The 22,238-nt window shown below is 38.0% G+C and overlaps 1 protein-coding gene across 4 annotated transcripts; it reads left to right on the forward strand.

The window, feature by feature from the left end:
• The first annotated feature begins 1,143 nt into the window (after positions 1-1,143).
• LOC135587289 (calmodulin-binding transcription activator 4-like) lies at positions 1,144-21,506 on the forward strand. Of its 4 annotated transcripts, none has more exons than XM_065078528.1 (12): positions 1,144-1,299; positions 1,398-1,548; positions 3,078-3,209; positions 3,323-3,438; positions 4,270-4,358; positions 6,044-6,089; positions 7,078-7,594; positions 8,170-8,300; positions 11,063-11,751; positions 11,930-12,518; positions 20,042-20,335; positions 21,153-21,506. In XM_065078528.1, the coding sequence occupies exons 2-12, from the start codon at positions 1,530-1,532 to the stop codon at positions 21,174-21,176; spliced, it is 2,646 nt and encodes an 881-aa protein (XP_064934600.1). In that variant the 5' UTR covers positions 1,144-1,299; positions 1,398-1,529; the 3' UTR covers positions 21,177-21,506. The 4 variants fall into 4 exon arrangements, with proteins under 4 accessions (XP_064934600.1, XP_064934602.1, XP_064934601.1 ...); XM_065078530.1 differs by having other exon boundaries at positions 3,084-3,209; XM_065078529.1 differs by having other exon boundaries at positions 1,149-1,299; positions 1,395-1,548.
• Positions 21,507-22,238: the final 732 nt, after the last annotated feature.

The raw sequence follows: 22,238 nt of genomic DNA on the forward strand, positions 1-22,238 counted from the left end.
GGATTAGACTCAATCAGTTCTGATCGAACAACCAAAAAAGAATAAATTATAAGACTCTAATTGATTATCTAGATAATTATAAATATTATATATATATATATATATATATAATTATACGAACTGCTGTCAAATCATGTTAACTATAAGGAGTTTTCTTGAATTCTCAGTCAAATATTGAGATCTCTATATAAAGTTAAAAAAATAATTTCATAAGATTAAAAATTAAAAAAATATTGAAATAACGAGATTAAATATTTTACCAGTATAAAATTTTAAAGATTTCAATATAATTTTAAAAAAATAAAAATTAAGATACTAAAAATAATTAATTATAAAAAAATCTATAATTAACCCGAGGAATGATTAATTATATTGAGGCTCACAGTTTTCCTGTTTCATGAGGCTCGGATTTCTGCATGCATTGACTTCTGCCGATGAATAATGATCCTTTCTCCATGTTTATTGTGTTTATTATGATAGATATTTTGTCCATGATAATTAATTATATCTTGTTGCCATCTTTTTCTTGTACCTCTTCATGAGGCTGAGATCAATACTCGGCTTCTCCTGACGAATATGTATCATTCATAATATTGGGTATATTTTTGTCGGTAACTCCTCTTTCCTCGCTCATGAAGTCGACACTCCTGTACGAATCACATTGCGCCGAGAGAAACAAAGTCTAACGGACTGTGGACCACACATGTCGATCATTAACGTGTGATGTATGATGATTTGTGTAGGAAAGATTTCCTTTTCAGTATTTTTTTCAACGTCGTTTCTTTCTGGGTTTTTCTTACACAGCCTTCTAATTCAAAAAATACCTAAAATATTTCTCATCAATTCTTCTCGTCAAATTTCTTTTACCCATTTTTTCATCAGTTTTAAATCATTATTGTGTTTTCATTTAGCTCATTTATAATTTTTTTTAAATAACATTTATAGTATTTTTATTGAGATATTAAAAATATTATAAAATTATTAATGAAAAAGTCCTAATCAAGAAGGACCCCTCGAAACTAAAGAATTAAAAGGACTTTTGTGCAAACTGAGAAGACTTTGGGATCACATACAAAAAGACCAAATATATATATACAAACCAATAAAGAAAAGGGCCAAAGAGAATAAGTTGGCACAGTAAATCACGTGTATAATTACAATAAATAGAGTAGTGGATGTCGAGCGAGTTAGGACGGATTATGCTGTACTTGGTTACGCTGTCCGGCACCGGCGAGCATTAATTAGTGGCGTTCTGCCTCCTTCCGATCCGTTCCCCGCAGTGGCGGTTTCGCTTCGTAGGTATATAACACCATCGATTCTCTATTTTTATTCTCTTCCCCTTCATCTTCGACTCTCTTCCCGTTTGTTTCACGTTTGAAATGCGGATGGAGAAGTAGGTAAACTACGCGTCTCCTTCGGCACGTCCCTTCGCCTGTTCTCCGCCGCTGTTGCCTACCTGCTGTCTCTGCCCCGTGGGAGCTCCCCCACCAACCGATCCGCCCTTCCCCCCCTCCCCCCGGGCAGAGAGCATGGATATGATCCAGCCAGGTATATTCCAATTTCTCTTTCTTCTATGCTTTGCTTTTGTGAGATGATTGCTCTTGTGCTGGTATGCTTGGTTTTCTGGTCCTGAAAGGAAAATTAGGAGAGAAGAATTTGAAGTGAAATTTAAGTTCTAGGTTGGTGTCAAGTTGATGATATGGGAGCAGGAACTTCAAATCTTCCCTAGGAGCTGTTTGGCTAAGATCATGATTCCGTCGTTGGTGTGTCGGTGGCCTTTTTGATAATTGGTGCTGGTATAGTTGGCGTTGTTTTACACTGGACTATGGATCAAGGAGAAATGGTTATGGCTGTGTCTTTAGAATATGCAGGTTGTAGTTTAACTTATGTTATGGTTGATATGTATTTTATGAGTACTAACTAGATTCAAACTGCTTGTTACTTTGTTATTTATTAGAGGAGTCCTAATCAAATTCTAACTTCAAGAAGGATTAGGATTGGAGGTTCAAGTCGGAAGATGAGACCTTAATGAATTAGGATTTATTGATATAAATGCATCGTGCATCTCAAGATTTTAGTGAGAGGAAGAGGTATAGAGAAAGACACTTTGGGTCTCTTGAGTTGTTCTCTAGTGGATCCAGAGAAGTATTGAGAGAAGAGTTTCTTAAAGTTTATATGAGAGGGCGTACAAGGGTTTTTGGTTTGACATTGAGGTAGCCTAAGAGAGACATTCTTATATTTAATTTGTTTAATATAGTGAAGAATTTAGTCTTCTCCATGAATGTAGGCAACAAGTGTCGAATCTTACATTGGTTTTCTGGTATATTCTTTATTTATTGATCTATTTTTGGTCTCGGGTTCTTCATTCTTCCCACACACACACACACACACACCATAATTTACTGGTTCTTCTTCTACTCCTTTTAAATTGTCACTGTGTGAATCAATAGCTTGAATTTTATGTGTCTTAGAATCTTCTTCATTTCATCTGCTTTTGATATACAAAGTATGGATCAGAATATAACCTGAATGATGGGATCAGTTTCATGTCAGTAGTGTTATTGACATCCTCAACTAATGCAATAATCACCCTTCCATCTTCTGTCATGATTAGTAAGTGACAGACTGCTATATTCATTCACAAACAACTTGAGAAGAATTTTAGGTGGCCAAAATGTCTTAATGTGAAGGCTGTGACTGATCAAATCATCCAGCCATTACATAAATATGGCAACAGAATGCTGACATGTAGGTGCAGTCAGTCTCGGTTTGATAATTTAAATTTTTACAGGCTTCGCATTTTGGGAATTTTGGCCATGTCATATGCTCATTGGGCGTACATATATCAGAATCTTGTGAAACATTATTGACAATATTGACATCAGGACTTTATGGCAACTTTTTAGATTCATTGAGAATGTCAATGTCACACATTTAAGTCTAGGGAACAAAGCAAAAAATTAAAACCATAATTAAAGAAACATTCAAGTAATTTTCCATAATATTTCAAGTATGGAATTGTATGAATATTATGAACAGTTCATACAAAATTAAGTTGCTTTCTCTTCCTTGTGCAGTCACAGGCTTTGATATAAATAAGTTAAGTCAAGAAGCTCAAACCCGGTGGTTGAAGCCTGTAGAAGTTCTATATATTCTGCAGAATTATAACTGTTTTGAGATCACTCAGAAGCCTCCTCAGAAGCCACCTAGTAAGTGATATATTCTTCCACATCTAATACATACAATATCTTGTTCTGCCCAGATTGGGTCTTCTTCCCACTATGTTTCAAAGTGCTAATTTGTTTTTTTTTTTTCTTTATAGGTGGTTCTTTGTTTCTTTTTAACCGTAGAGTGCTACGTTATTTTCGTAATGATGGACACTCATGGCGGAAAAAGACAAATGGTAAAACTGTTCGTGAAGGGCATGAGCGTCTTAAGGTATGTGTTGCTAACCATATGGTATATTGAAATTTTCTTATTTCATTTTGAGTATACTCAAGATTTTTTTCTTCTTTTTTTTTGTAATACGGCCATCAATTTTTCACAAAGATTTGCTTGTGATTTTTTGTCTCTTGTAATATAGCTGGTTCCTTTATTGAAAAGAGATTTTACAAGCAAAATATTGTAGAATGCTTTAATGGTCTAGCATTGTAGCTTGAAACTGTCTCTTGTTTTTTTGCTGATGAAGAACATTCACACAATGGGGAGAAAAGATGTATAGGGTATATTCTATGATGGAGAGCCCCTAAACCAAATACCTATGAACTTCCATGGATAACTTTGTAGGTCTGTGCTAAGAGAAACAATAGGGCACATAATCCAGTTAATGGTTTGCTCTGGAAATTAATTTGAATTTTTTGTTAGAATATAATGACCTATGACACACAAAAATCATTATGAAATCGAAGCTTACTGAATCATGTTTAAGTTTCTATAATGAGTACCACATAGTACCAACATTCTTCCTGAAGCCATCGGTGGTTACAAAAATTTTGAGTTGCCTTTGGCACCAGGTTATATTTAACTTATCACAAACTTATACCATTTCTTGTTGATTTTTCTTGTATGTTTGTGAAGAGTTAATTTAACTCCATGTTAAACATCAGGGTCAAGTTATGATTCATCTTTCTATTTTCTTTCTTACGTATAAGCAAAATACTGTTTTTTTTTATAATTTGAATATCTTTTAGTTGACAACAGTGCTTCTACTGTTCTTGATATACTTTCAAATCAACAAATCATTTGTATTATGTGTCTGTTCATGGCTAGGTTGGCAACTCTGAAGCATTAAATTGCTATTATGCTCATGGAGAACAAAATTCTAATTTTCAGAGGAGGAGCTACTGGATTCTGGATCCGTAAGATTATCAAATCCTAAAGACTTCTGGAGAACTAGAATTATTACTTATAGATAATTCTCATCTGAATCCTGTGTCATGAAAATGGTCTCAATTTGGAATAAGTTGGATTTAGAAATACTCTTGACAATTTTAAGCAACCTTCTATGATGCATGAATGATCATATAAGAAACTTTTACCAAGTTTTAAATGCTAATTTGTAATGAGTAGTGGTCCACTGTCATGAACTCATGATAATATAAAGAATGTTCCATTGTGATGGTACTACTGCATGATTCACATATTGTTTATCATATGAGGTTGGACCAGTTAAAAATATCAGTTGTATGGTGCGGGATATGAATTATTGACTGATACCACATGATTTATATACTTTAATATGTCAAATCTTATGAAATTTTGACACCAAATGCATAGATATAAAAATATTTTAGGTGCATATGCTATATATGGCAAAGCTTGACATTTCTTTGTGTTAGTATATATTGTTACTTGTCATAATAATTTAATAATAATTTTAATTACCATTGCTAATCTATTTTAAGTATTTATTATAAAAAATAGTAATATAACTCTTAAAAAATATATAGAAATAGGAAGAACATATGATAAATGAAATAAGATTATTATTTTTATGCTTAGTGCAAACAATTTAAATAATTTACTTAATCATATGCTCATCTAATCTATAACAAAAAGTCATCATATGAAGAAACATGATTTTCCAAAGAAGTATCTATATTTGTATCCTATCACTTTTAATAGTCATAAAAAGATCATATACTTATAGAAAGTATTGAAACACATATCTAGTGAGTATCGACATTTATCCAATATAGATATAACAAACAATTTGAAGCAACCTCAAAGCATGAGCTTGTATGAGAGTTCACACATGTAATAAATTTCTCAAATAAATTTTCTTTTTGAATGTAGTTGATGGGTACTTCTAGAGGATAATCGAAACATATTTCATTTTTATGCATATATGAAAAATTATCTTAATGCTGACAGTATATTTGTTCATCAAACATGCAAACCTTGTTGTAAATACTACTCATGTCCTCCTTAGAACCTTATTTATTTAATACTTGTGGAATTTTTTTTTAATCTTTCAACAGTTTTAACTTAGATTCTTCCTTCCTAGATCTAGCAATATTAAGAATAATTTCAAATTTTCAACTCCTCTTTTTCCCTGACATATTCTGTTTTGCACTAAACTTTTACTTCTTATTATTATTTTTTTTTGTTGTATGAGAGTGGTATGTTAAGAAGAAATAGCACAATCACCTTGTTTGTGTGTCTTATTTACATCTTAAGTTAGCTGTGTCTTAGACCCCAAAATTGATCTAGTGTTATCTTGACCCACAAGTTGACCTGTACCGCATGATCAACGGGTTGGATGCTTATCAGACATTGACTAATGATTGAAGATATTCTGAGAAATGGCACAATCGCCCATTCTGGTGATATGATTGAAGCTATGGTTGGTTCCTTCATACTTTACCAAGCTTGAATAGCAACTGATATGACAAACAGCATACCATACTGGCACAAATTCCTTCTCTTGAAGTTATATTGACTGCTTAAACTGTATTACTGGTTAAGCTACCATTTTGAAGATCTATTCCTGTAGCTATATTATTGTAATGACAGAAATTTTAGTGTATTTTCTTATGTGCAGGGCCTACGAGCACATAGTTCTTGTACATTACAGAGAAGTTGTTGAGGTTTGTTGTCACTTTTTTTCTGTTGATTAAGTCAATTATTTTTTGAAAGGAGAAGGCAGATGATAAAATGTGCAAGTCTCTGAATAATCACTTAGGATGAAATGAGACAAAATGACAGCAACTTATCTATTTTTCAAGCATGTAGCTAAGATATAACCATGCTTCAGCACATTTTTTGGAGCCTAATTTCTTTCACACTCTTTGCAAGCATGTAGCCTAATCTCTATCAGGATGCACGATTTAGAATATGATAATTGGTAGTTGGTTGTGCTCTTAAACTTCAAATTGTTTTACTTTGTATCACGAGTGCCACTTAGTACTAAATAAGATTTGCTTTCCTCTGAACTTCACTAAAATTACATGACAATCAGATTAGGCTCAGGTACTCTTTGATTATTCATTTCCTTTTCCTGTTGGAAAAGCTAAAGGGCAAATGAGATGAGTGGGTTTTGTAATCGGTTGGTAGAATTCTACTATGTTTATCTTACACTGATATGGAAAAAGTTAATTAATGAGGTTTAACACATGAATACAGAATGTGAATGACTTTAAATATTTCCAGCTAAGCCTGAAAATGGTTCCAGATATATCAGATTAAAAAAAAAATTAATCTTTGAGAGCAATTTCTGGTTTATCTGAAAGTTAATTTACAAGCAGAATATTCTTCTTTGTTAAAATGGTCCAGGGTTTTTTACTGTTAACAAGGTTGAATATTATGGATTCATAATTACTATGATTTTGAGTTTCTAAATGTCAAACACTATATTTTCCAAAAATAGCCTTTAGAATAACAGTAAACTATCTGGTTAAGATTAATTGTTGAAAAATAATTTAGAGCTCTTATAATTTATCTAAACTAAAAGTTGAGTGCAGCTATTTTTGCTATCTAAATTATCAGTGTTCTTATGCTTCTACGATGCTGTTAAAAAACAATGTTTACTTTGCAACACCTGGCGATTTGATTATGGTTCATTCTTGCGTGTTTCAGGGAAGATACACACCTAGAAAAATCTTAAGCATCTCAAATGAATCTTCTCCAACATTGAGATATAGTACCAGTGTCAGCAATGATCTAGCACAATGTTTCCCTTCTTGTACTGGTGAACTGAATGAACTTTGTCAAAACTCATGCAGTCCTGTGTCAGTGGAAGAAGTTAGTTCTAAATTTGAAAGAAGAAATATTGAGACATCCCACTTAAATAGGATGGACAGATCAGAATCTTGTAATCAGCTGTTGTTGCCAGAGCTCAACCAAGCACTGAGAAAGCTCAAAGAGCAGTTAAGTTTAGACGATGATGAAGAAGATAAATTTGTATCCCCCAAAAAGGAACTACTTCCACATGGCAATCTGAATGTGGAAACACATGACTTACAGCATCTGAATAATGAAATAAAGAACTCCCTAGATGAAACACTTCAAAATCCACTTGACGAATTTAAACAAATGTCAGATGGTCATTTTGATGAAGATGGCATGCAATATGACGATATGTTGAATAATTCAGGTATGTGTTGTTGTTTGATCTATTGCATGAGATTGGAGAAATATCTCTTTGTTAAGGTAGAATTTATATTTTTAGTGCTTGATGAGTTTAATAAAGGAAAGCAGCTGTACACAAAAATGTTTATCAAGGTTTAGTGAACCCTCTTTTTGTCTTTTATCAACTGAGTTTTAACATGAGTATAAGTCAACCATCTAATTATCCTTTATGCAGCTCAAATTTGATTTTCTTAACAAGTCAATAACTAAAATGTTGGTGGTTTCTTTCACTGTAGTAACTAATTGCCTCTTCAGTTATTTTTACTAAGAATGAAGTCATCAGTCATGAAAAATTTCTTTAATCTGCCAACTAGCTGATATTTGGAATATCATAATCCTCTGACATTGACATTTTATTTCTTAAAGAAGGTCTAGTTACATATTATTGTTAATGTTTTTTCACCATTAAGCATCAGATGGTATGAGATGGCCCCATGGATCTACTTTTCCGCAATGCTATGCTTCTGAAACAGATAATCGTGGAGCTAACTGTATTCTTTTTTCAGCTGAAAATTGTGCAATTTACTTCTTAACTTTCAGATATATGGTATGACCAGAATCAGTTTGAAGCACCTCTTGAAATAGACTCAAGTTTGACTTCACCACAAGGTTATCTGTTTACTATGCGGGAAGTCGCTCCTGAATGGGCATTTTCTTCTGAAAATACGAAGGTATAGTTAATGAAGTTACAAAATTTGCTTCTCAACAGAAGTTATGGTTTAATTTCTTGATCAGGGTTCTATGAGATTATGCCATGTTTTGCATGAATGACAAAAGTTGAATATAGAAACTAACATGCACAGGGATAGTTGCCCCGTCACAATTGTGGTTACATATAATTAATGATAAGTTAACATTTTCTAATCTTTATGTTTTATGTTACTTGCAATTGGGATAGATTGGGCCTAGATTAACTAGATAATGATTTAGGATATCTTAATAAAGAAAAAATATGACAGGAAATATCCTAATATGCTTATTTGTTATAGTCTGTACCTGAGTTTTGATTTTTATGTCTTGACTAAGCATGGTTCCTAATATCACTTGGACTAATACATATCGGCTACTATTTACAGTCAGGGCATGAACTGGGATGTGGACTATCTATTTTCGGGTGAATCAAGTCTGATGCATGGGTTACTATCGGGTAATCCCTTTGAACTGGGCCTACTGCCCGGTTTTTTCCCGTTTTCAAGCCTGAATCAGGTGGTAAGCCCACCACCTGGTTCAAATTTCCCAAAAGGCTCGTTATGATCTCATTGGAACCTTTAAAGAGAGCTAAACAATCTTTTTCCTGACCTTTCTGCACTCTCTCTCACAACCCTCTCTGACTCTAATTTCTCTCAAATATCTCCCAAATTCACTCAAAACTTTATCGAGGAGAAGGTTGGATCCGTTCTTTCCCAAAATTTGGTAAATCTGAACCTAATTTCATAGTCTAATCTCCTTAATTTGGCAGTAACCAGGTTATAAATTATGTCATGTCTTTCCATTCTTAGCCTAATGTCATCCATTTAAACCTAATTTGAGGCTTGATTCGCAAAGGTTTAACCTTGAATCTTATGGATCTAAGCTAGATCTTCATGGATTTAGTGCAGATTCAAATGGATCTAGCCTAAATCCCATTTGAATCCAAGGTTCATCGTACCGTACCGTACCAGCGTTTCGACCCGAGCTCGGTATGGTATGGTACCGGTGTACCGAGCGGTATACTCTGATGTACCAAACAATTTTATATTTTATACTGTAGCATTGCTATAGTGCTACAGTAAAATACTGTAGCACTATAGCGGTACCGGACGGTCCGCATACCAGTAACTTGTCGGATTGGTACGTACCGCCCAATATGGGCGGTACGCTTCGGTATTGCAGACCTTGTTTGAATCTACCATAAATCTACATGGATCTAGGTTTGATCTTCGGAAATAGCCAGATGGGTAAGGATCTAAGCTTGATCTTCATGGAGCTAGTGTAGATCCATTTGGATCTAAGCCTAGATATTTGTGAATTCGACATAGATCTATTCAGATCTAGGCTAGATCCAGATCTAACCTAGATCTGAATCTAGCTTAGATATTTGCAAATATAGCATAGATCCTTACCAATCCTTGTTGACCTAACCTTTAGTTTCAATACCAATATCGACTTCTGACTTGTGGATCTGAAAATCTGTTGACAACCTTCTGTGAAAATGGCCTCAAAGTAGCAAAGTCTCGATTCAACATGGCAACACATTAGTTGCTTGGAGCATCACTACATTGGTCACGTCGCAATCAATTGATCTGTTGGAAGTAATGGATGAGTTACAAATCCAATCAGATGACAAGATACCTTCTCCCTCATATTGCACTTTGCGAGGTCCACAAAAATAGTAGCATCATGAACAATAATGTGTCGTTCGATGATGATGGCTAGGATAGACAATCTCATTATCCAGTTATTCAGACACAGACAAGCGACACATGGATCAAGGAGCAGCATTTTAGTTATGCTTCCTAAGATACGAATCATGAACCACGAGAATCCACTCAACTCATGTGCAGTCACAAAGATATAGGAAGGGGAAAGAGTTGATTCATTCGATGGAATGAGGCAAAGCCTATATGATATTGAGCCAGAGAACAAGTCCTCATATTCTTAAACCTTTTTACTACCCTGTATTTCATGGCTAACAGTCATTGATAATAGTTGGTTATTTTATTCAGAATCAGATGCAACAACAGTATAGTGACAAGAGTCATAGCTCTAGTACACTATATCCTCTGGAGCTGAACTTGCCATGGTTCTACTTCCCTAAGGTGCCTCCTACCATGCGGATGGTTCATGATGATAAGGCCATGGCTGTTAACATATTTTTGCATCAGTGATACATAGTTTACTTAGCAGAATGGAAAATTTGGAAATCCTTGATAGAATCTTTTTCGTTTAATTCCTACTTCTATTCTTTGAATTATAAAAGCACTAATTAGGGGTTATGGTCATGTCAGGGATTGCCATGCTTAATCAATTGTCAGTGTGCTTTATATTGTGTTGGACCAATATAAAACACATCCTCTCCAATTCTTGTTGTTTTTGGTGATGTATACAGTCAACTAGGATATTCACACTAGTCATCTGGATTGTCACAATGCAGCATAAGCAAAATATTTTCTGTAGAAGATAAATACGATATTGAGTCAAGCAAACTATTAAAAATTACATGATAACTCAATTAAGACAGCACATATTAGGTCAATATTTCAATCACAATATATCAAATTCTAAAAGTAATGCAATTCCATTGAATAGACAAAAGCCACAATGAATGAGTTGTTGAGGATTGAAGGGTTTATTGGGGAATTGAATAGACAAAAGCCACACTGGATTATGTCTGTAGAATCAACATCCACATGCTTGATACTATTTCATTTTAACATGACATCATAATATGCAGGTCATCATCACAGGGAACTTTCTATGCAGTCCTTCAGAGTGTGAATGGACTGCATTATTTGGAGATACTGAAGTTCCTCTAGAAATTGTTCAGGATGGTGTCTTCCGTTGCCTTGCTCCCCAGCACATTTCAGGAAAAGTCAAACTGTGTGTTACATCTGGCAATGGGAAACCCTGCAGTGAAGTGCATGAATTTGAATTTCGGGAAAAGCTTCAAAACACCAGCTCTAGTAGTACCTTATCACGAGTTGATGCATTAAAAACCTCTGAGGAACTCATGTTGCTTGTCAATTTAGTTCAGATACTTTTATCTGGAGATAGTACATCAGTTACTCAAGAAGATGAGCTTGAACCAGAAGTCAATCCTCTCTGGAAGTTGAAAGGATCGAAAAACCAGTTGGAGTTAATCATCGGATCAATCCTAACTGGATCAGAGCCTCCAGGAAAGATAATAGAGTTGATTCTGCAAGAACTACTGAAAGATAAGTTGCAGCAATGGTTATCATCTAAACATCAGGGAGAACCTGACGTTGGTTGTCTGTTGTCCAAGCAAGACCAATGCATCATACACATGATATCTGGCTTAGGATATCAATGGGCCTTGCACCCAATTCTTGATTCCGGTATGTGCATAAACTACCGTGATTCAAATGGATGGACTGCGCTTCACTGGGCTGCAAGTTTTGGAAGGCGAGAATCAATGAATCATTGATTCCCTTGGACTAACCTAAAAATCCTTGTATATGACAATCAATTAGAAGAATTAATGAGGAGATGTCAAATATAAGCATAAAATATCAAACTAATTCCAAGCTATTTTCTCCTCTTTTGCACACTGAACTATCTTTTGGAATATTAACCTTTGCAGGGAAGAAATGGTTGCTTCACTTCTTGCTGCTGGTGCTTCAGCTGGAGCTGTCACAGATCCAAGTTCACAAGATCCAGCAGGCCAAACTCCTGCTTCTCTAGCTGTTGCTAATGGTCACAGAGGTCTTGCTGGATATCTTTCAGAAGCTGCACTAACTAATCATCTCTTTTCTCTTACAACTGAGAAAACTGAGATTTTGGAAGGGTCTTCTTCTGTGAAGGCCGAGAGAGGTGTGGACAACATATCTGAGAGAAGGGCCCACTTACAAGGTGGGACAGAGAATCAGCTTTCACTTAAAGATTCTTTGGAAGCTGTCAGAAATGCAACTCAAGCAGCAGCCCGTATACAAGCTGCTTTCCGTGCCTATTCTTTCAGGAAGAAACAACAAGATGATATAGTTCGAGGCATATATGATATGTCACAAACACACATTTATGGATTTTCAGTTGCATCACGGATGAACAAAACTATTCTTGGTTTTCGTGATCACAAGTTTGTTAAAGCAGCTGTATCGATTCAAAAGAATTACCGATGTTGGAAAAAGCACAAAGAGTTCCTGCAGCTACGGTCTAATGTTGTGAAGATACAGGTACTTGAAATTTTTCTCTCTTTTTTTTTCTTGTCAGTATGTATTTGCGTTTTAATATGCACAAAATATTGAACATAATTTTTCAACATAGGAAGAAGATCAAGTTATTTGGATATTTGATGTATAATAAGTAAAAAGAATATGACCAGAAGGTGTGCCAGTGTGTTGGGCAGCAGGTTCTTACCTATCAGTATGGGGATTCTATGCTGAGCCGGTTTGTAGGTTGTAAATGGATCAGACAAAGCTCATTCCATATCCAATCCGATTCTGTATATGTTGATAAGGGGAGGGGAAAGGCGGAGGGTGGGCGAGGTGATGCACAAGTTTGCTTAGGTCTCCTAATTGGGTCTAGTTTTGGTTGTCTGGGTCTAATTTAAGTTCAAGATTTTCTTTTTCTGTTTTTTGGTATTCATAAATATATTTTATCATTGTATTCTTGTATTTTCATGGTGTTTCTACAGTCCTATAGTCAGTTGTATTGGAGCTGACAAGTCCTATTTTAGGTAAAATATAGTAAAGGAAGTTTTGTAGCTACTAGGAATTCTGTGATATTATGATTTTTGTAGTGAAGGTTGGCCTGAGGGCCTTGTTTCATGGGTCAGTTTTGATGGAATAGGAAATGGATGTAATCACATTTTGAAGTAATAGATTTTTGCCTTTTGGTTTAAAAAAAAGTAGAACCAGTAAATGACACTTGTTCAACCCCTCTTTTGTTAAAATTCAGCTAACATGCACCCTTTTGGGTACAATTGTCAATATGTGTTCAATATGACGTAAAAGCAAGTTCAAATCCATCAAAATTCATCATTGTTTGGTAAAATATTCTATGTTATGTATGGACATATATCACCTTGCAAGGATCGTCGTTTTGGGTACCGGACCCATTTTGGCAATCTATTGGATTGGACCTATATGTATCGGTCAGTATCGGTGTCCTAACATAAGGTAGACCGGTATGTACTGGTGTTCCCTGGAGGAAGAAAAAGAGGGAAAAGAGGAACGGGCTGTCACGGACTTAGCTGGTTTTGCCTAAGTCGTGCGGCACCCTTGCGTGTCTGTCCGCAAAGGTCAGCCTCCCCGAAGCCTCCCATTATCCCTTAGGACCACCAGAAGAGAGCACGGGTTAGAGAGAACGACTCAATCGGGATCCACAAGTAAACATCTCCGAAAAACACTTCATAGACAATGCAAATTACAAACAGACCTTACAAGCTCTGAACAGTGGCACAACAAAGGGTAAAATGGTCCATTACAGACCGAAAATCTCTCGCACGTGTCAACATGACTCAACCTTTATTTACAAGCCTAAAGAGGCCACCAACCTAACTAAAATGGGACTATTAAGCCTTCGGCCGCCCCTTTACATGCTGTACAAGGCATGAACATGCCAAAAGACACGGACATACATAAGCATTACATCAAACACCTTATTTAGAAGTTTATCCGTGACATTCTCCCCCACTTATTCCTTCGACGTCCTCGTTGAAGCCTTTGTCGACACTACAACTCCTCGCCTTTGCTGAGTCTTCAATCCTCTACTCCAGCTACAATGCGCCTCTTGGCTCCTTGCTGCTCTCCGCTGCTGTTTTTGAGTAGTCGAACCTTTGATCCGCCATGCTGCTTCAACTCACCAATGACTCTGACTCTAGTGTGGGGTTGGCTGAGTTGTGTTGATCCTTGTTGATTCCTGCGGATCCCCCAAATGAAGGAAAAGACCATTCTTACTGCGCCAGTCTTTCAAATTCCTCATACTGCTTGAATTGGGTGGATGCTTGTTGGAGCTTTAACGAGCATCGTCTCGCAAACTTCTGAAGTTTTGGGTCCTTCCTCCACAAAATTTGCTCATTGACTCTTCCTTCACTTAGTTGTCACATCCAAGTAGGTTCGCATCACTTCCGCTTTCGATTGGCATTTCGTTGGGAAATGAAGCGGACAATCTACTCTCAGTAGCACTGATCACCGTTGGTGAGGATTTGACAACTATTGTCTTCCATTATCTTCGAAGGGTCTTTGAACATATGCAGAGCTCCTCTGCTGAATAGTTAAGAGAATTGGGGTACTCGGTTTCACCCATTCTCTTAAGAGTTGAGAAGGCAAAGGTTACTTGACTTCGCCCACCTCCTCGAGGTTGTACTTCATGCATCGAGCTGGTTACTGGCCTTCGCCTGCTCTTTGCTTACACTTCTGAAGTACATGAAGTGTTTGCACTCCTTGCGTTGAGTTAGCTACTATGATTCACCTTCTCAATGCCATTGAACTTCTGGAATGCAGGAAGTTTTCACCCCAACTTGGAGTAGTTCTCTCATAGGTTTGGTCGCCTCTGGGATTGTACCGTCTTCTCCATCAACCCTGCCGCCTACTCCACTGAGTAGCAAAGGTACAGCACCGCGTACTGCCTGCTTCGTTCCTTGGTTATGCACTCTTGCATGACCTGAAGTCCTTCACTTTCGACTATCTTGATGAGAAGCACATTGAAACCGGTCTTACGAAGTTCTTCGGCCTCTGCCCGTCAGCCTTGTCTCGGTACTTGGAGATTGCCTCTGCATTCTCCACCTCCTCGGCCCCTTTCACGACCAAGCGCTCTCCTCCATGAGAGCAAGGGATCAATGACTTTCACGGAAGTCCCGCCTCTGCGGTACCATGGCGCTGTCATGCCCATGGCCCTACTATCCGTCGCCTCGCATCTGCATCCCTTTTCTTCACAATCAGTAGATATGTCTCCGTGGCACTCCTCTGAGTCCACCTCCATTCTAACTGATGCTTGATTTTGGGTAGCTAAGTCCCTCTGGACTCGTCGTCGCTTCCTCGCCCCTTTCGACCCCCTGCTTCAACACCTCTGTGTTCTCCAAGCAGTCCGTTTGGTCGATGGAAAGACAGACTGCAACTCCCATGCATGGCCTCTGCCATCACGTTGTAGGGTTTGCACCGATTCTGTTCTCCTTAGCTTCCTTGGTAGCAAGGTTCGCTTACTTGGCCTTGTCCTCTGACTTGCCGAGCTCCCTTAAGCGAATATGAGCTTTGGAGCAGTCCAACTCTCCAACTGCTTCGATCATACCTCTGCATGATCAAGTTCCTCCCATGGAACTCACTGGTACTTGCATTCGAACTTTTCCCTTGGTGGAACACAGCCCTCATATGCTGATGACCAAGGTTTTCATCCGATGCAAAATTCGATGCACGCCCGGAAGACCCGCCTCTACGGTACCATGTCCTTCACTCCTTGAATCCATAGCCCTTCTTGCCGTCGTGTTGTTCACCGAAGTGGAGCTTCCAGTAGCTCCCGATCATACCTCCATATGATCAAGTCCCTCCCGGGACTAAGTCGTGTGTATCGCATTGCCACGAACTGTTCCACCACGATCCGCTGCACCATGTCGCCTCCTGGTGACATCTCCATTGCATTCTGATCCTTGTGGAATAAACTCGAATTGTGAACCCTCCATGTGTGGCCTCTGCCAATACATCGCAGGGTCTCCTCCACCTTCGATTTTGTTCGCTCCTTTGGCAATCGACCTTCATCCACCCACTCTTGGGTCACACCTAGATGAAGCACCGCTCTAGGACAGTCCGTCGCCTAGTAGCTCCCGAAGTCCACCAACTTCACTGTAATTCGTGCACCATTGTCTGGCTCCTGGGCCTCTGCCCCTACCAGCACAATCTCCGCTGCGCACCGCTTCCTTCATAGCAACTCGAATGGTAACACTATGGCATATTCTTCAAGAGTACCCGCCTCTGCGTCCTCTTGCCCCGTGCTAAGGCCTTCTGTACCCAACTTCACCTCCGCAAATTGAGTCGCCTTAGTTCCTCCAAATGCTTCTTCGAGATAAGGTGCATGTGCCCCGAAGCTCCCTTCGTCTTTGGCACCATGCAAGATGAGTCCGCTCTGTTAGAATGAAGGCCCCATGGAACAACATGATCCTACTCTTGCCTCTGCAAGAGTTCATGTCCTTGACCTCTGTCTAAGGAAAGCACTGTGCCTCTGCTCCATGTTCCAACTTCTATGCTGGCTCCCTTCATGCGGCTTGGGTACTTCGCCAAGTTACACCCAAGTTGCTCCGCTCCTTGTTTTTGCATTGAGTCGATGGTGGCCCTCGCGCCCACCATTCCACGGGTCAGCCCTCCCTTGAGTCCGATCTCCACATCGACTCCAAGTGTGCCTTCATTTAAGTTGCTTTGGGTCGCTCCCCCACTTGATCTCGCAATGCATCCCTCAATGCATTCTCTCAAGCGAGATCATGCGACGATTCCTCGCCGCCTGCTCAGTCCATCGAGCTTCGTGGAGATGTTGTTTGTTGAGGTACTCCTCCTCAACATGTGAGGTCCGTCTCACATGATTCTCCCTCTGGAGAGCCGGGACTTATCCCTCCTGGATAACTATCCCGTTGGAGCAACATCTCTCTTCGTTTCGGAGACCACCATCCCCTTGGACTACTCCGATCTGCTGAACAAACTGTGCATTGTTCTACCTCCTGCAAATGCACTTGCTAGATTGCGACTCCCCGTCAATACAGTCCCCACTGCACCCCTCAAGGCCTAGCAACATGCTGAACTCGTTGCACACTTCAGCCTCCTACGGACGTATCCTTCACATGCCGAAGAGAAAGTTTCAATGCTCCATGGCACCGAGTTTCGGTCGCCTTGGGATGGCCACGAACATTCCATCGTCCGCATACAAGCCGATGCATGAGTACCAAATTCTTCGAGTTAGCAATTCCCCTCACCTCTGTGAGCTTTGCATAACTCTTTTGGTCGTTGAGCAACTCATTCCACCTTGCATGGTCTCATCCTTTACCAAGCGCCTCGCTTGGCTTGAGCACCATCAAGTATGGTTGTCAACGTTGAGTCGTAGCTCAAACTCAGCCATCCCAACCTTTGTACGCTCCACATTCTTCCAAGCTTGCCTGTTCTCGTGGTGCCTCTTGCGCGAAGGGTTAGCCATTCCTCTGAATGCCAATGTCAGATGCCCGCTCCTCTGAGCGACTCCTTTTCCCTACATCTCCATGCCCGTTTTCCCCCAAACGGTCGCGCATGTGCTGACTGCCCTCAACGCAGCCCCGCTAGGTCCCCCACGTTTGCATGCTAAGTGTTCCTATGAGTGCTTGTCCCGCTCTGATACCATCTGTCACGGACTTAGCTGGTTTTGCCTAAGTCGTGCGGCACCCTTGCGTGTCCGTCCGCAAAGGTCAGCCTCCCCGAAGCCTCCCATTGTCCCTTAGGACCACCAGAAGAGAGCACGGGTTAGAGAGAACGACTCAATCGGGATCCATAAGTAAACATCTCCGAAAAACACTTCATAGACGATGCAAATTACAAACAGACTTTACAAGCTCTGAACAGTGGCACAACAAAGGGTAAAATGGTCCATTACAGACCGAAAATCTCTCGTACGTGTCAACATGACACAACCTTTATTTACAAGCTTAAAGAGACCACCAACCCAACTAAAATGGGACTATTAAGCTTTCGACCGCCCCTTTACATGTTGTACAAGGCATGAACATGCCAAAAGACACGGACATACATAAGCATTACATCAAACACCTTGTTTAGAAGTTTGTCCGTGACAGGGCGGTGGAGGAACAATAAAGTAGGAAAAGGAGGGAGGCAGGAAGAAGAGGAAGAGGTTGAGGAGGAAGAAGGACGAAAAAGAGAAGAGGTGGGAATGTACTTGGGAAGGGCAATGATGTTGGCAGCGGCGGCAACGGCGTGACTAACGATTTGCGAAGCAACGACAACGGCAGTGAAGTCGTGAAATAGTGTCAGCGACGATGGTGGCAGTGTCATAGACAATAAGAGGGCTCGCAAGCCCGAATTTTTTTCCCCATTTTTTGACACCCTCGTTTCAAGTGGCTCGATTAAAATTAAAAAAAAAAAGTGATGGGGTCGTCCAACTCGGGACTGGTATGTACCACCCATTTCGTACCATTTCAGGTGGTATAGCAGTCCCTGCCACCTGGTGCAATTGAAAAAGATAGTAAAAATATTTTTAAAAAACTGGCCAGTATGATCTTTTACTTCAGCTTGGTCAGATCAATAAATATATGTAGGTCCATACCAGCATTTCAAACCTTGATTTATAAATTAAAGGGCTGTTATTTTGAGAAAAACAAGGATCCTTGTTTCTCAATGCTGGACTGCTCTAGTGGTGGAAAATAATTTTATAATTATATATATATAATATACAATATATGATATATGATATATCATTCATGAAGGCTGAAACTGACCTGTAATAGAATTTGGTTGTCCTGCCAAGATTCAAACCATAATTCAAATTCCTTGAAGATTAGTTGCTTCAGTGTTTGCATTACTCATCCTTGTAGAACTAAGAGTAGCTTAGTTATGTTAAGTTGTGCTTAAGTTGTATTTTCGAATTCTATAAAAATATTTGATTTTAGAGCCCTTGCATGTGTAGCCTTGGAGCCTATCTCTATTCAAGCAAGTTAATGAAAGTTCTACTGAATGCTTTTCAGATTTGATCACTTTGAAGGGATTACCTATCTCGTTTTCTTTTCCAGCCCTTTTTATTTTCTGGCTGGGATCCAACATTCTGTTTTAAATGTAGGTATCATTTAAATTTTGGTTATACTTTTAGTAAATACTTCTAAGATTTCTAAAAACCAGTAAATGGTTAAGTAAATACTTCTATGATGTCTAAAAGTCAGTAAACATACTGCAGCCAATTTGGGCTAATGAATCTATTCTATCCATTGTTGGGAATTTGGTTACGTCCTTTTATGTGTCTGTTCTGCATAGCTCAATGTCTGTTGACTTTTTTCTGTGCTTGGTTAGCAGTGTCAATTGAAGTAAATTAATTTTGTTTCAATCATTTTCTTCTTCAAATCATTGCTAAAGTCAAATATAATTTATAATAAATATGAAAATGAACATACCTCTCCAGTCGTTTGCTTGGTCAGATAACCATTTGAAGAATACATTACAGTTATCATGATTTTAAGTATGAGAATGACACATTATTCTGGACTACTCTGGGAGTTATTGTCCATGTTTCTATTTATACAATATAAACTTTTTCTTGGACAGCATAACAGACTTGAATAACATCTTAGTATTTCTTTAAAAATTTAAGGGAGTTTTATAACACTTTAATCCACAATTTGAGAATGTGATAAGTAGAAACACATTTTAACTTTTACTATTCAATCTAGGTTTAAGATAATAATGTCATATAGGTTAGACAATGGAAATTGGTAGTGTCTATGAGATGTCCTTGTGCATGGCACCTTTTGTTATCAGATGTCAAATTCTTAAATAATGTTAAACATGAGTTTAGTGTTCTCACTAGTTATCAACTGATTTTTGAGAAAAAAATAAAATTGGAATCTTAAAAAACTTAAAGTTTAGTTTCTCACTAGTTATCACTTGTGCATTACAACTTTTATGTTTTCTTTCTCTATTTAAATAGGTGATGAGCAGACACCACTTGGCTGTCCTTTTATTAAAATAGGTGATGATACAGGTGGCTCATGTATTCTTCTTTTTATATGCTACTTTTTTGTCAGTCACATTTTAGAGCTCATCTAGCAAGGAAGAAGTACAAAGAATTCCTTCGGAGTGTCGGTGTCCTCGAAAAAATCATGTTAAGATGGTATAGAAGAGGAGTTGGCTTACGAGGGTTTCAAGCTGAACCAAAACCTATTGTAGAGGAGGAAGAAGATGACATAATCAAGGTTTTCCGCAAACAAAAAGTTGATAAAGCTCTGGATGAAGCTCTCTCAAGGGTCATATCTGTGGTAGAGAGTCCTGAAGCACGGGAGCAATACCGCCGGATGCTTGAAAGCTACCAACAAGCTCAGGTAAAAAATTTGTATTAATATTGCACCATATACTTCCCAAACAACAAGTTCAGGCTCCAACATGTGCAGGTGGTGTTGTAGTGCATATTACTTTACCTTTGAACTAGCATGAAGAATGAAAGGTGCATATCTGTCATTTATTATGAAACTTTGGTGTGACCTTTGCTGTTGGAATATCATCATTGAGATTTGAGAACTCTATCAAATCTTATTGACATTGCAATAAACTATGTGATTAACTTAACTAATTAAGCAACACACTAGTGTTTGTAGCTCTATTATAGTTTAGATCCCCTTTTAATGTGGATTTATGCTGAGGGCAAATCTTGTATATTTCATGTTTCCTGCCTCCTGTTTTCCCCTTTTAAATTTCATTGAAGGTGACAGGCATCTTGCCCTTGGAGGTATTGTTTCAGTTGCATAAAGCGTGAATTGTGGTCAGCTGAATCCTAATATTTGGAAATTAAGAATCTGAGGTCTAATTATTAGAAGAATCTTAGAAACACTTAGATTGTGCTGAAAGTTTGTTCTGTGTTGCATGCTTTTGGCATTGCAAATAAAGGTTTCATTGAAGCTATTCTCTAGTTAATAATGTAAAGCACCCTATTAAACAGGAAGTATTAGAATTCTTGAGTACTACTTCCCATATTCTTTTCTATCTCTGACATTCATATAAGAGAGCTGACATTTTATCCCGAAAGTTCGTTAAACCAGCAATGAGTAAATGTGTTATTGGAAGAAATATCCTTGACTATGATTTTTTTTAGTTTCTACAAGGATCATAATTTTTGCCTTCTTCACTTATCTTTCTTTGCAGGCTGAGCTGAGCCAGTGTGGATAATGGAATAACTGATATAATTATGAGCTTGGAAATACAGAGTACTACACGCCTCAGTTGTATAAGAGAAGATTTGCTCAAGGTTGGTTGAACAGTTCTTGGATACCAGAGGTATATCAGATGTAGATATTGGTATATATGATTGAAGTAGCATCGTATGTCCTCGCTGAGGCAGTAAGCTGTTCATTTTGTTAATGCAAATGGAACCTAGTTGTTGTACATAATTCTAATTCGTATAGTTGGTTTTGTCAACATGTAATTGCTTGTTACATGATATGCTGTTTTAGCTCCAGGTATATTGATATTCTGAAGTCAAAGCTAGCTTCTGACTTAGTTTATCTATTCCTTTATTTTGGTAGGTTTGACTATCATATGTGCTGTTTTTTTGTTTTAAATTTGATCTTGTTTATATTTGCTTGTTAGATGATTGGTTAATATCCATGTATATTAATATTGTTTGATCTTTGTTTCAAAGTTGTAACCTAGCTTCTAGTTTAGTTCCTCATATTGCTATATTTCAGTCAATCTCTTCTGCTTTGGGTTTTATTTACTTAAGGTGAAAAGAGCAGAACTATCTAATGCCTACTTTTGATCTCATTGAAGTTTGACTTGTTCATTCTATTATCTAAAGAATTCATAATAAATATGTAATGGGACTACCTTTCTCCATCTCTGCATGGCCAATTCTTTTATCACGTATGGGGGGCAACAGGGCATGCTTGCATGTTCTTGAGAAAATTATTCAGAGATGAATCATCAACCACCCTCAAGATCTAAAGCTCGGAAACAAACAAATAAATGCCCACCATCCTATGCTGGTTCAGATATTTATTTCTTTGATGCCTCTTGCAGACTAATGATACTTTACCAAAGAAGAAGATAACCAACTCTTTCTAGATGCAGGTAGCTCGACAGTTAGAGAACATCAGTTATGACTTCTTAGGGGCTAATTACGTATTACCTCTGTAGTTAAACATCTTTAGTATCCTTATCCTTAAATTAAAAAAATTATAGTAATTTTTTTATAATTATGAAAGTGAAACATTTAACCTCATCTACCTTAAT

The sequence above is a fragment of the Musa acuminata genome, chromosome BXJ1-8 (genome assembly GCF_036884655.1).
Source record: "Musa acuminata AAA Group cultivar baxijiao chromosome BXJ1-8, Cavendish_Baxijiao_AAA, whole genome shotgun sequence".
NCBI classification, from domain to species: domain Eukaryota; kingdom Viridiplantae; phylum Streptophyta; class Magnoliopsida; order Zingiberales; family Musaceae; genus Musa; species Musa acuminata.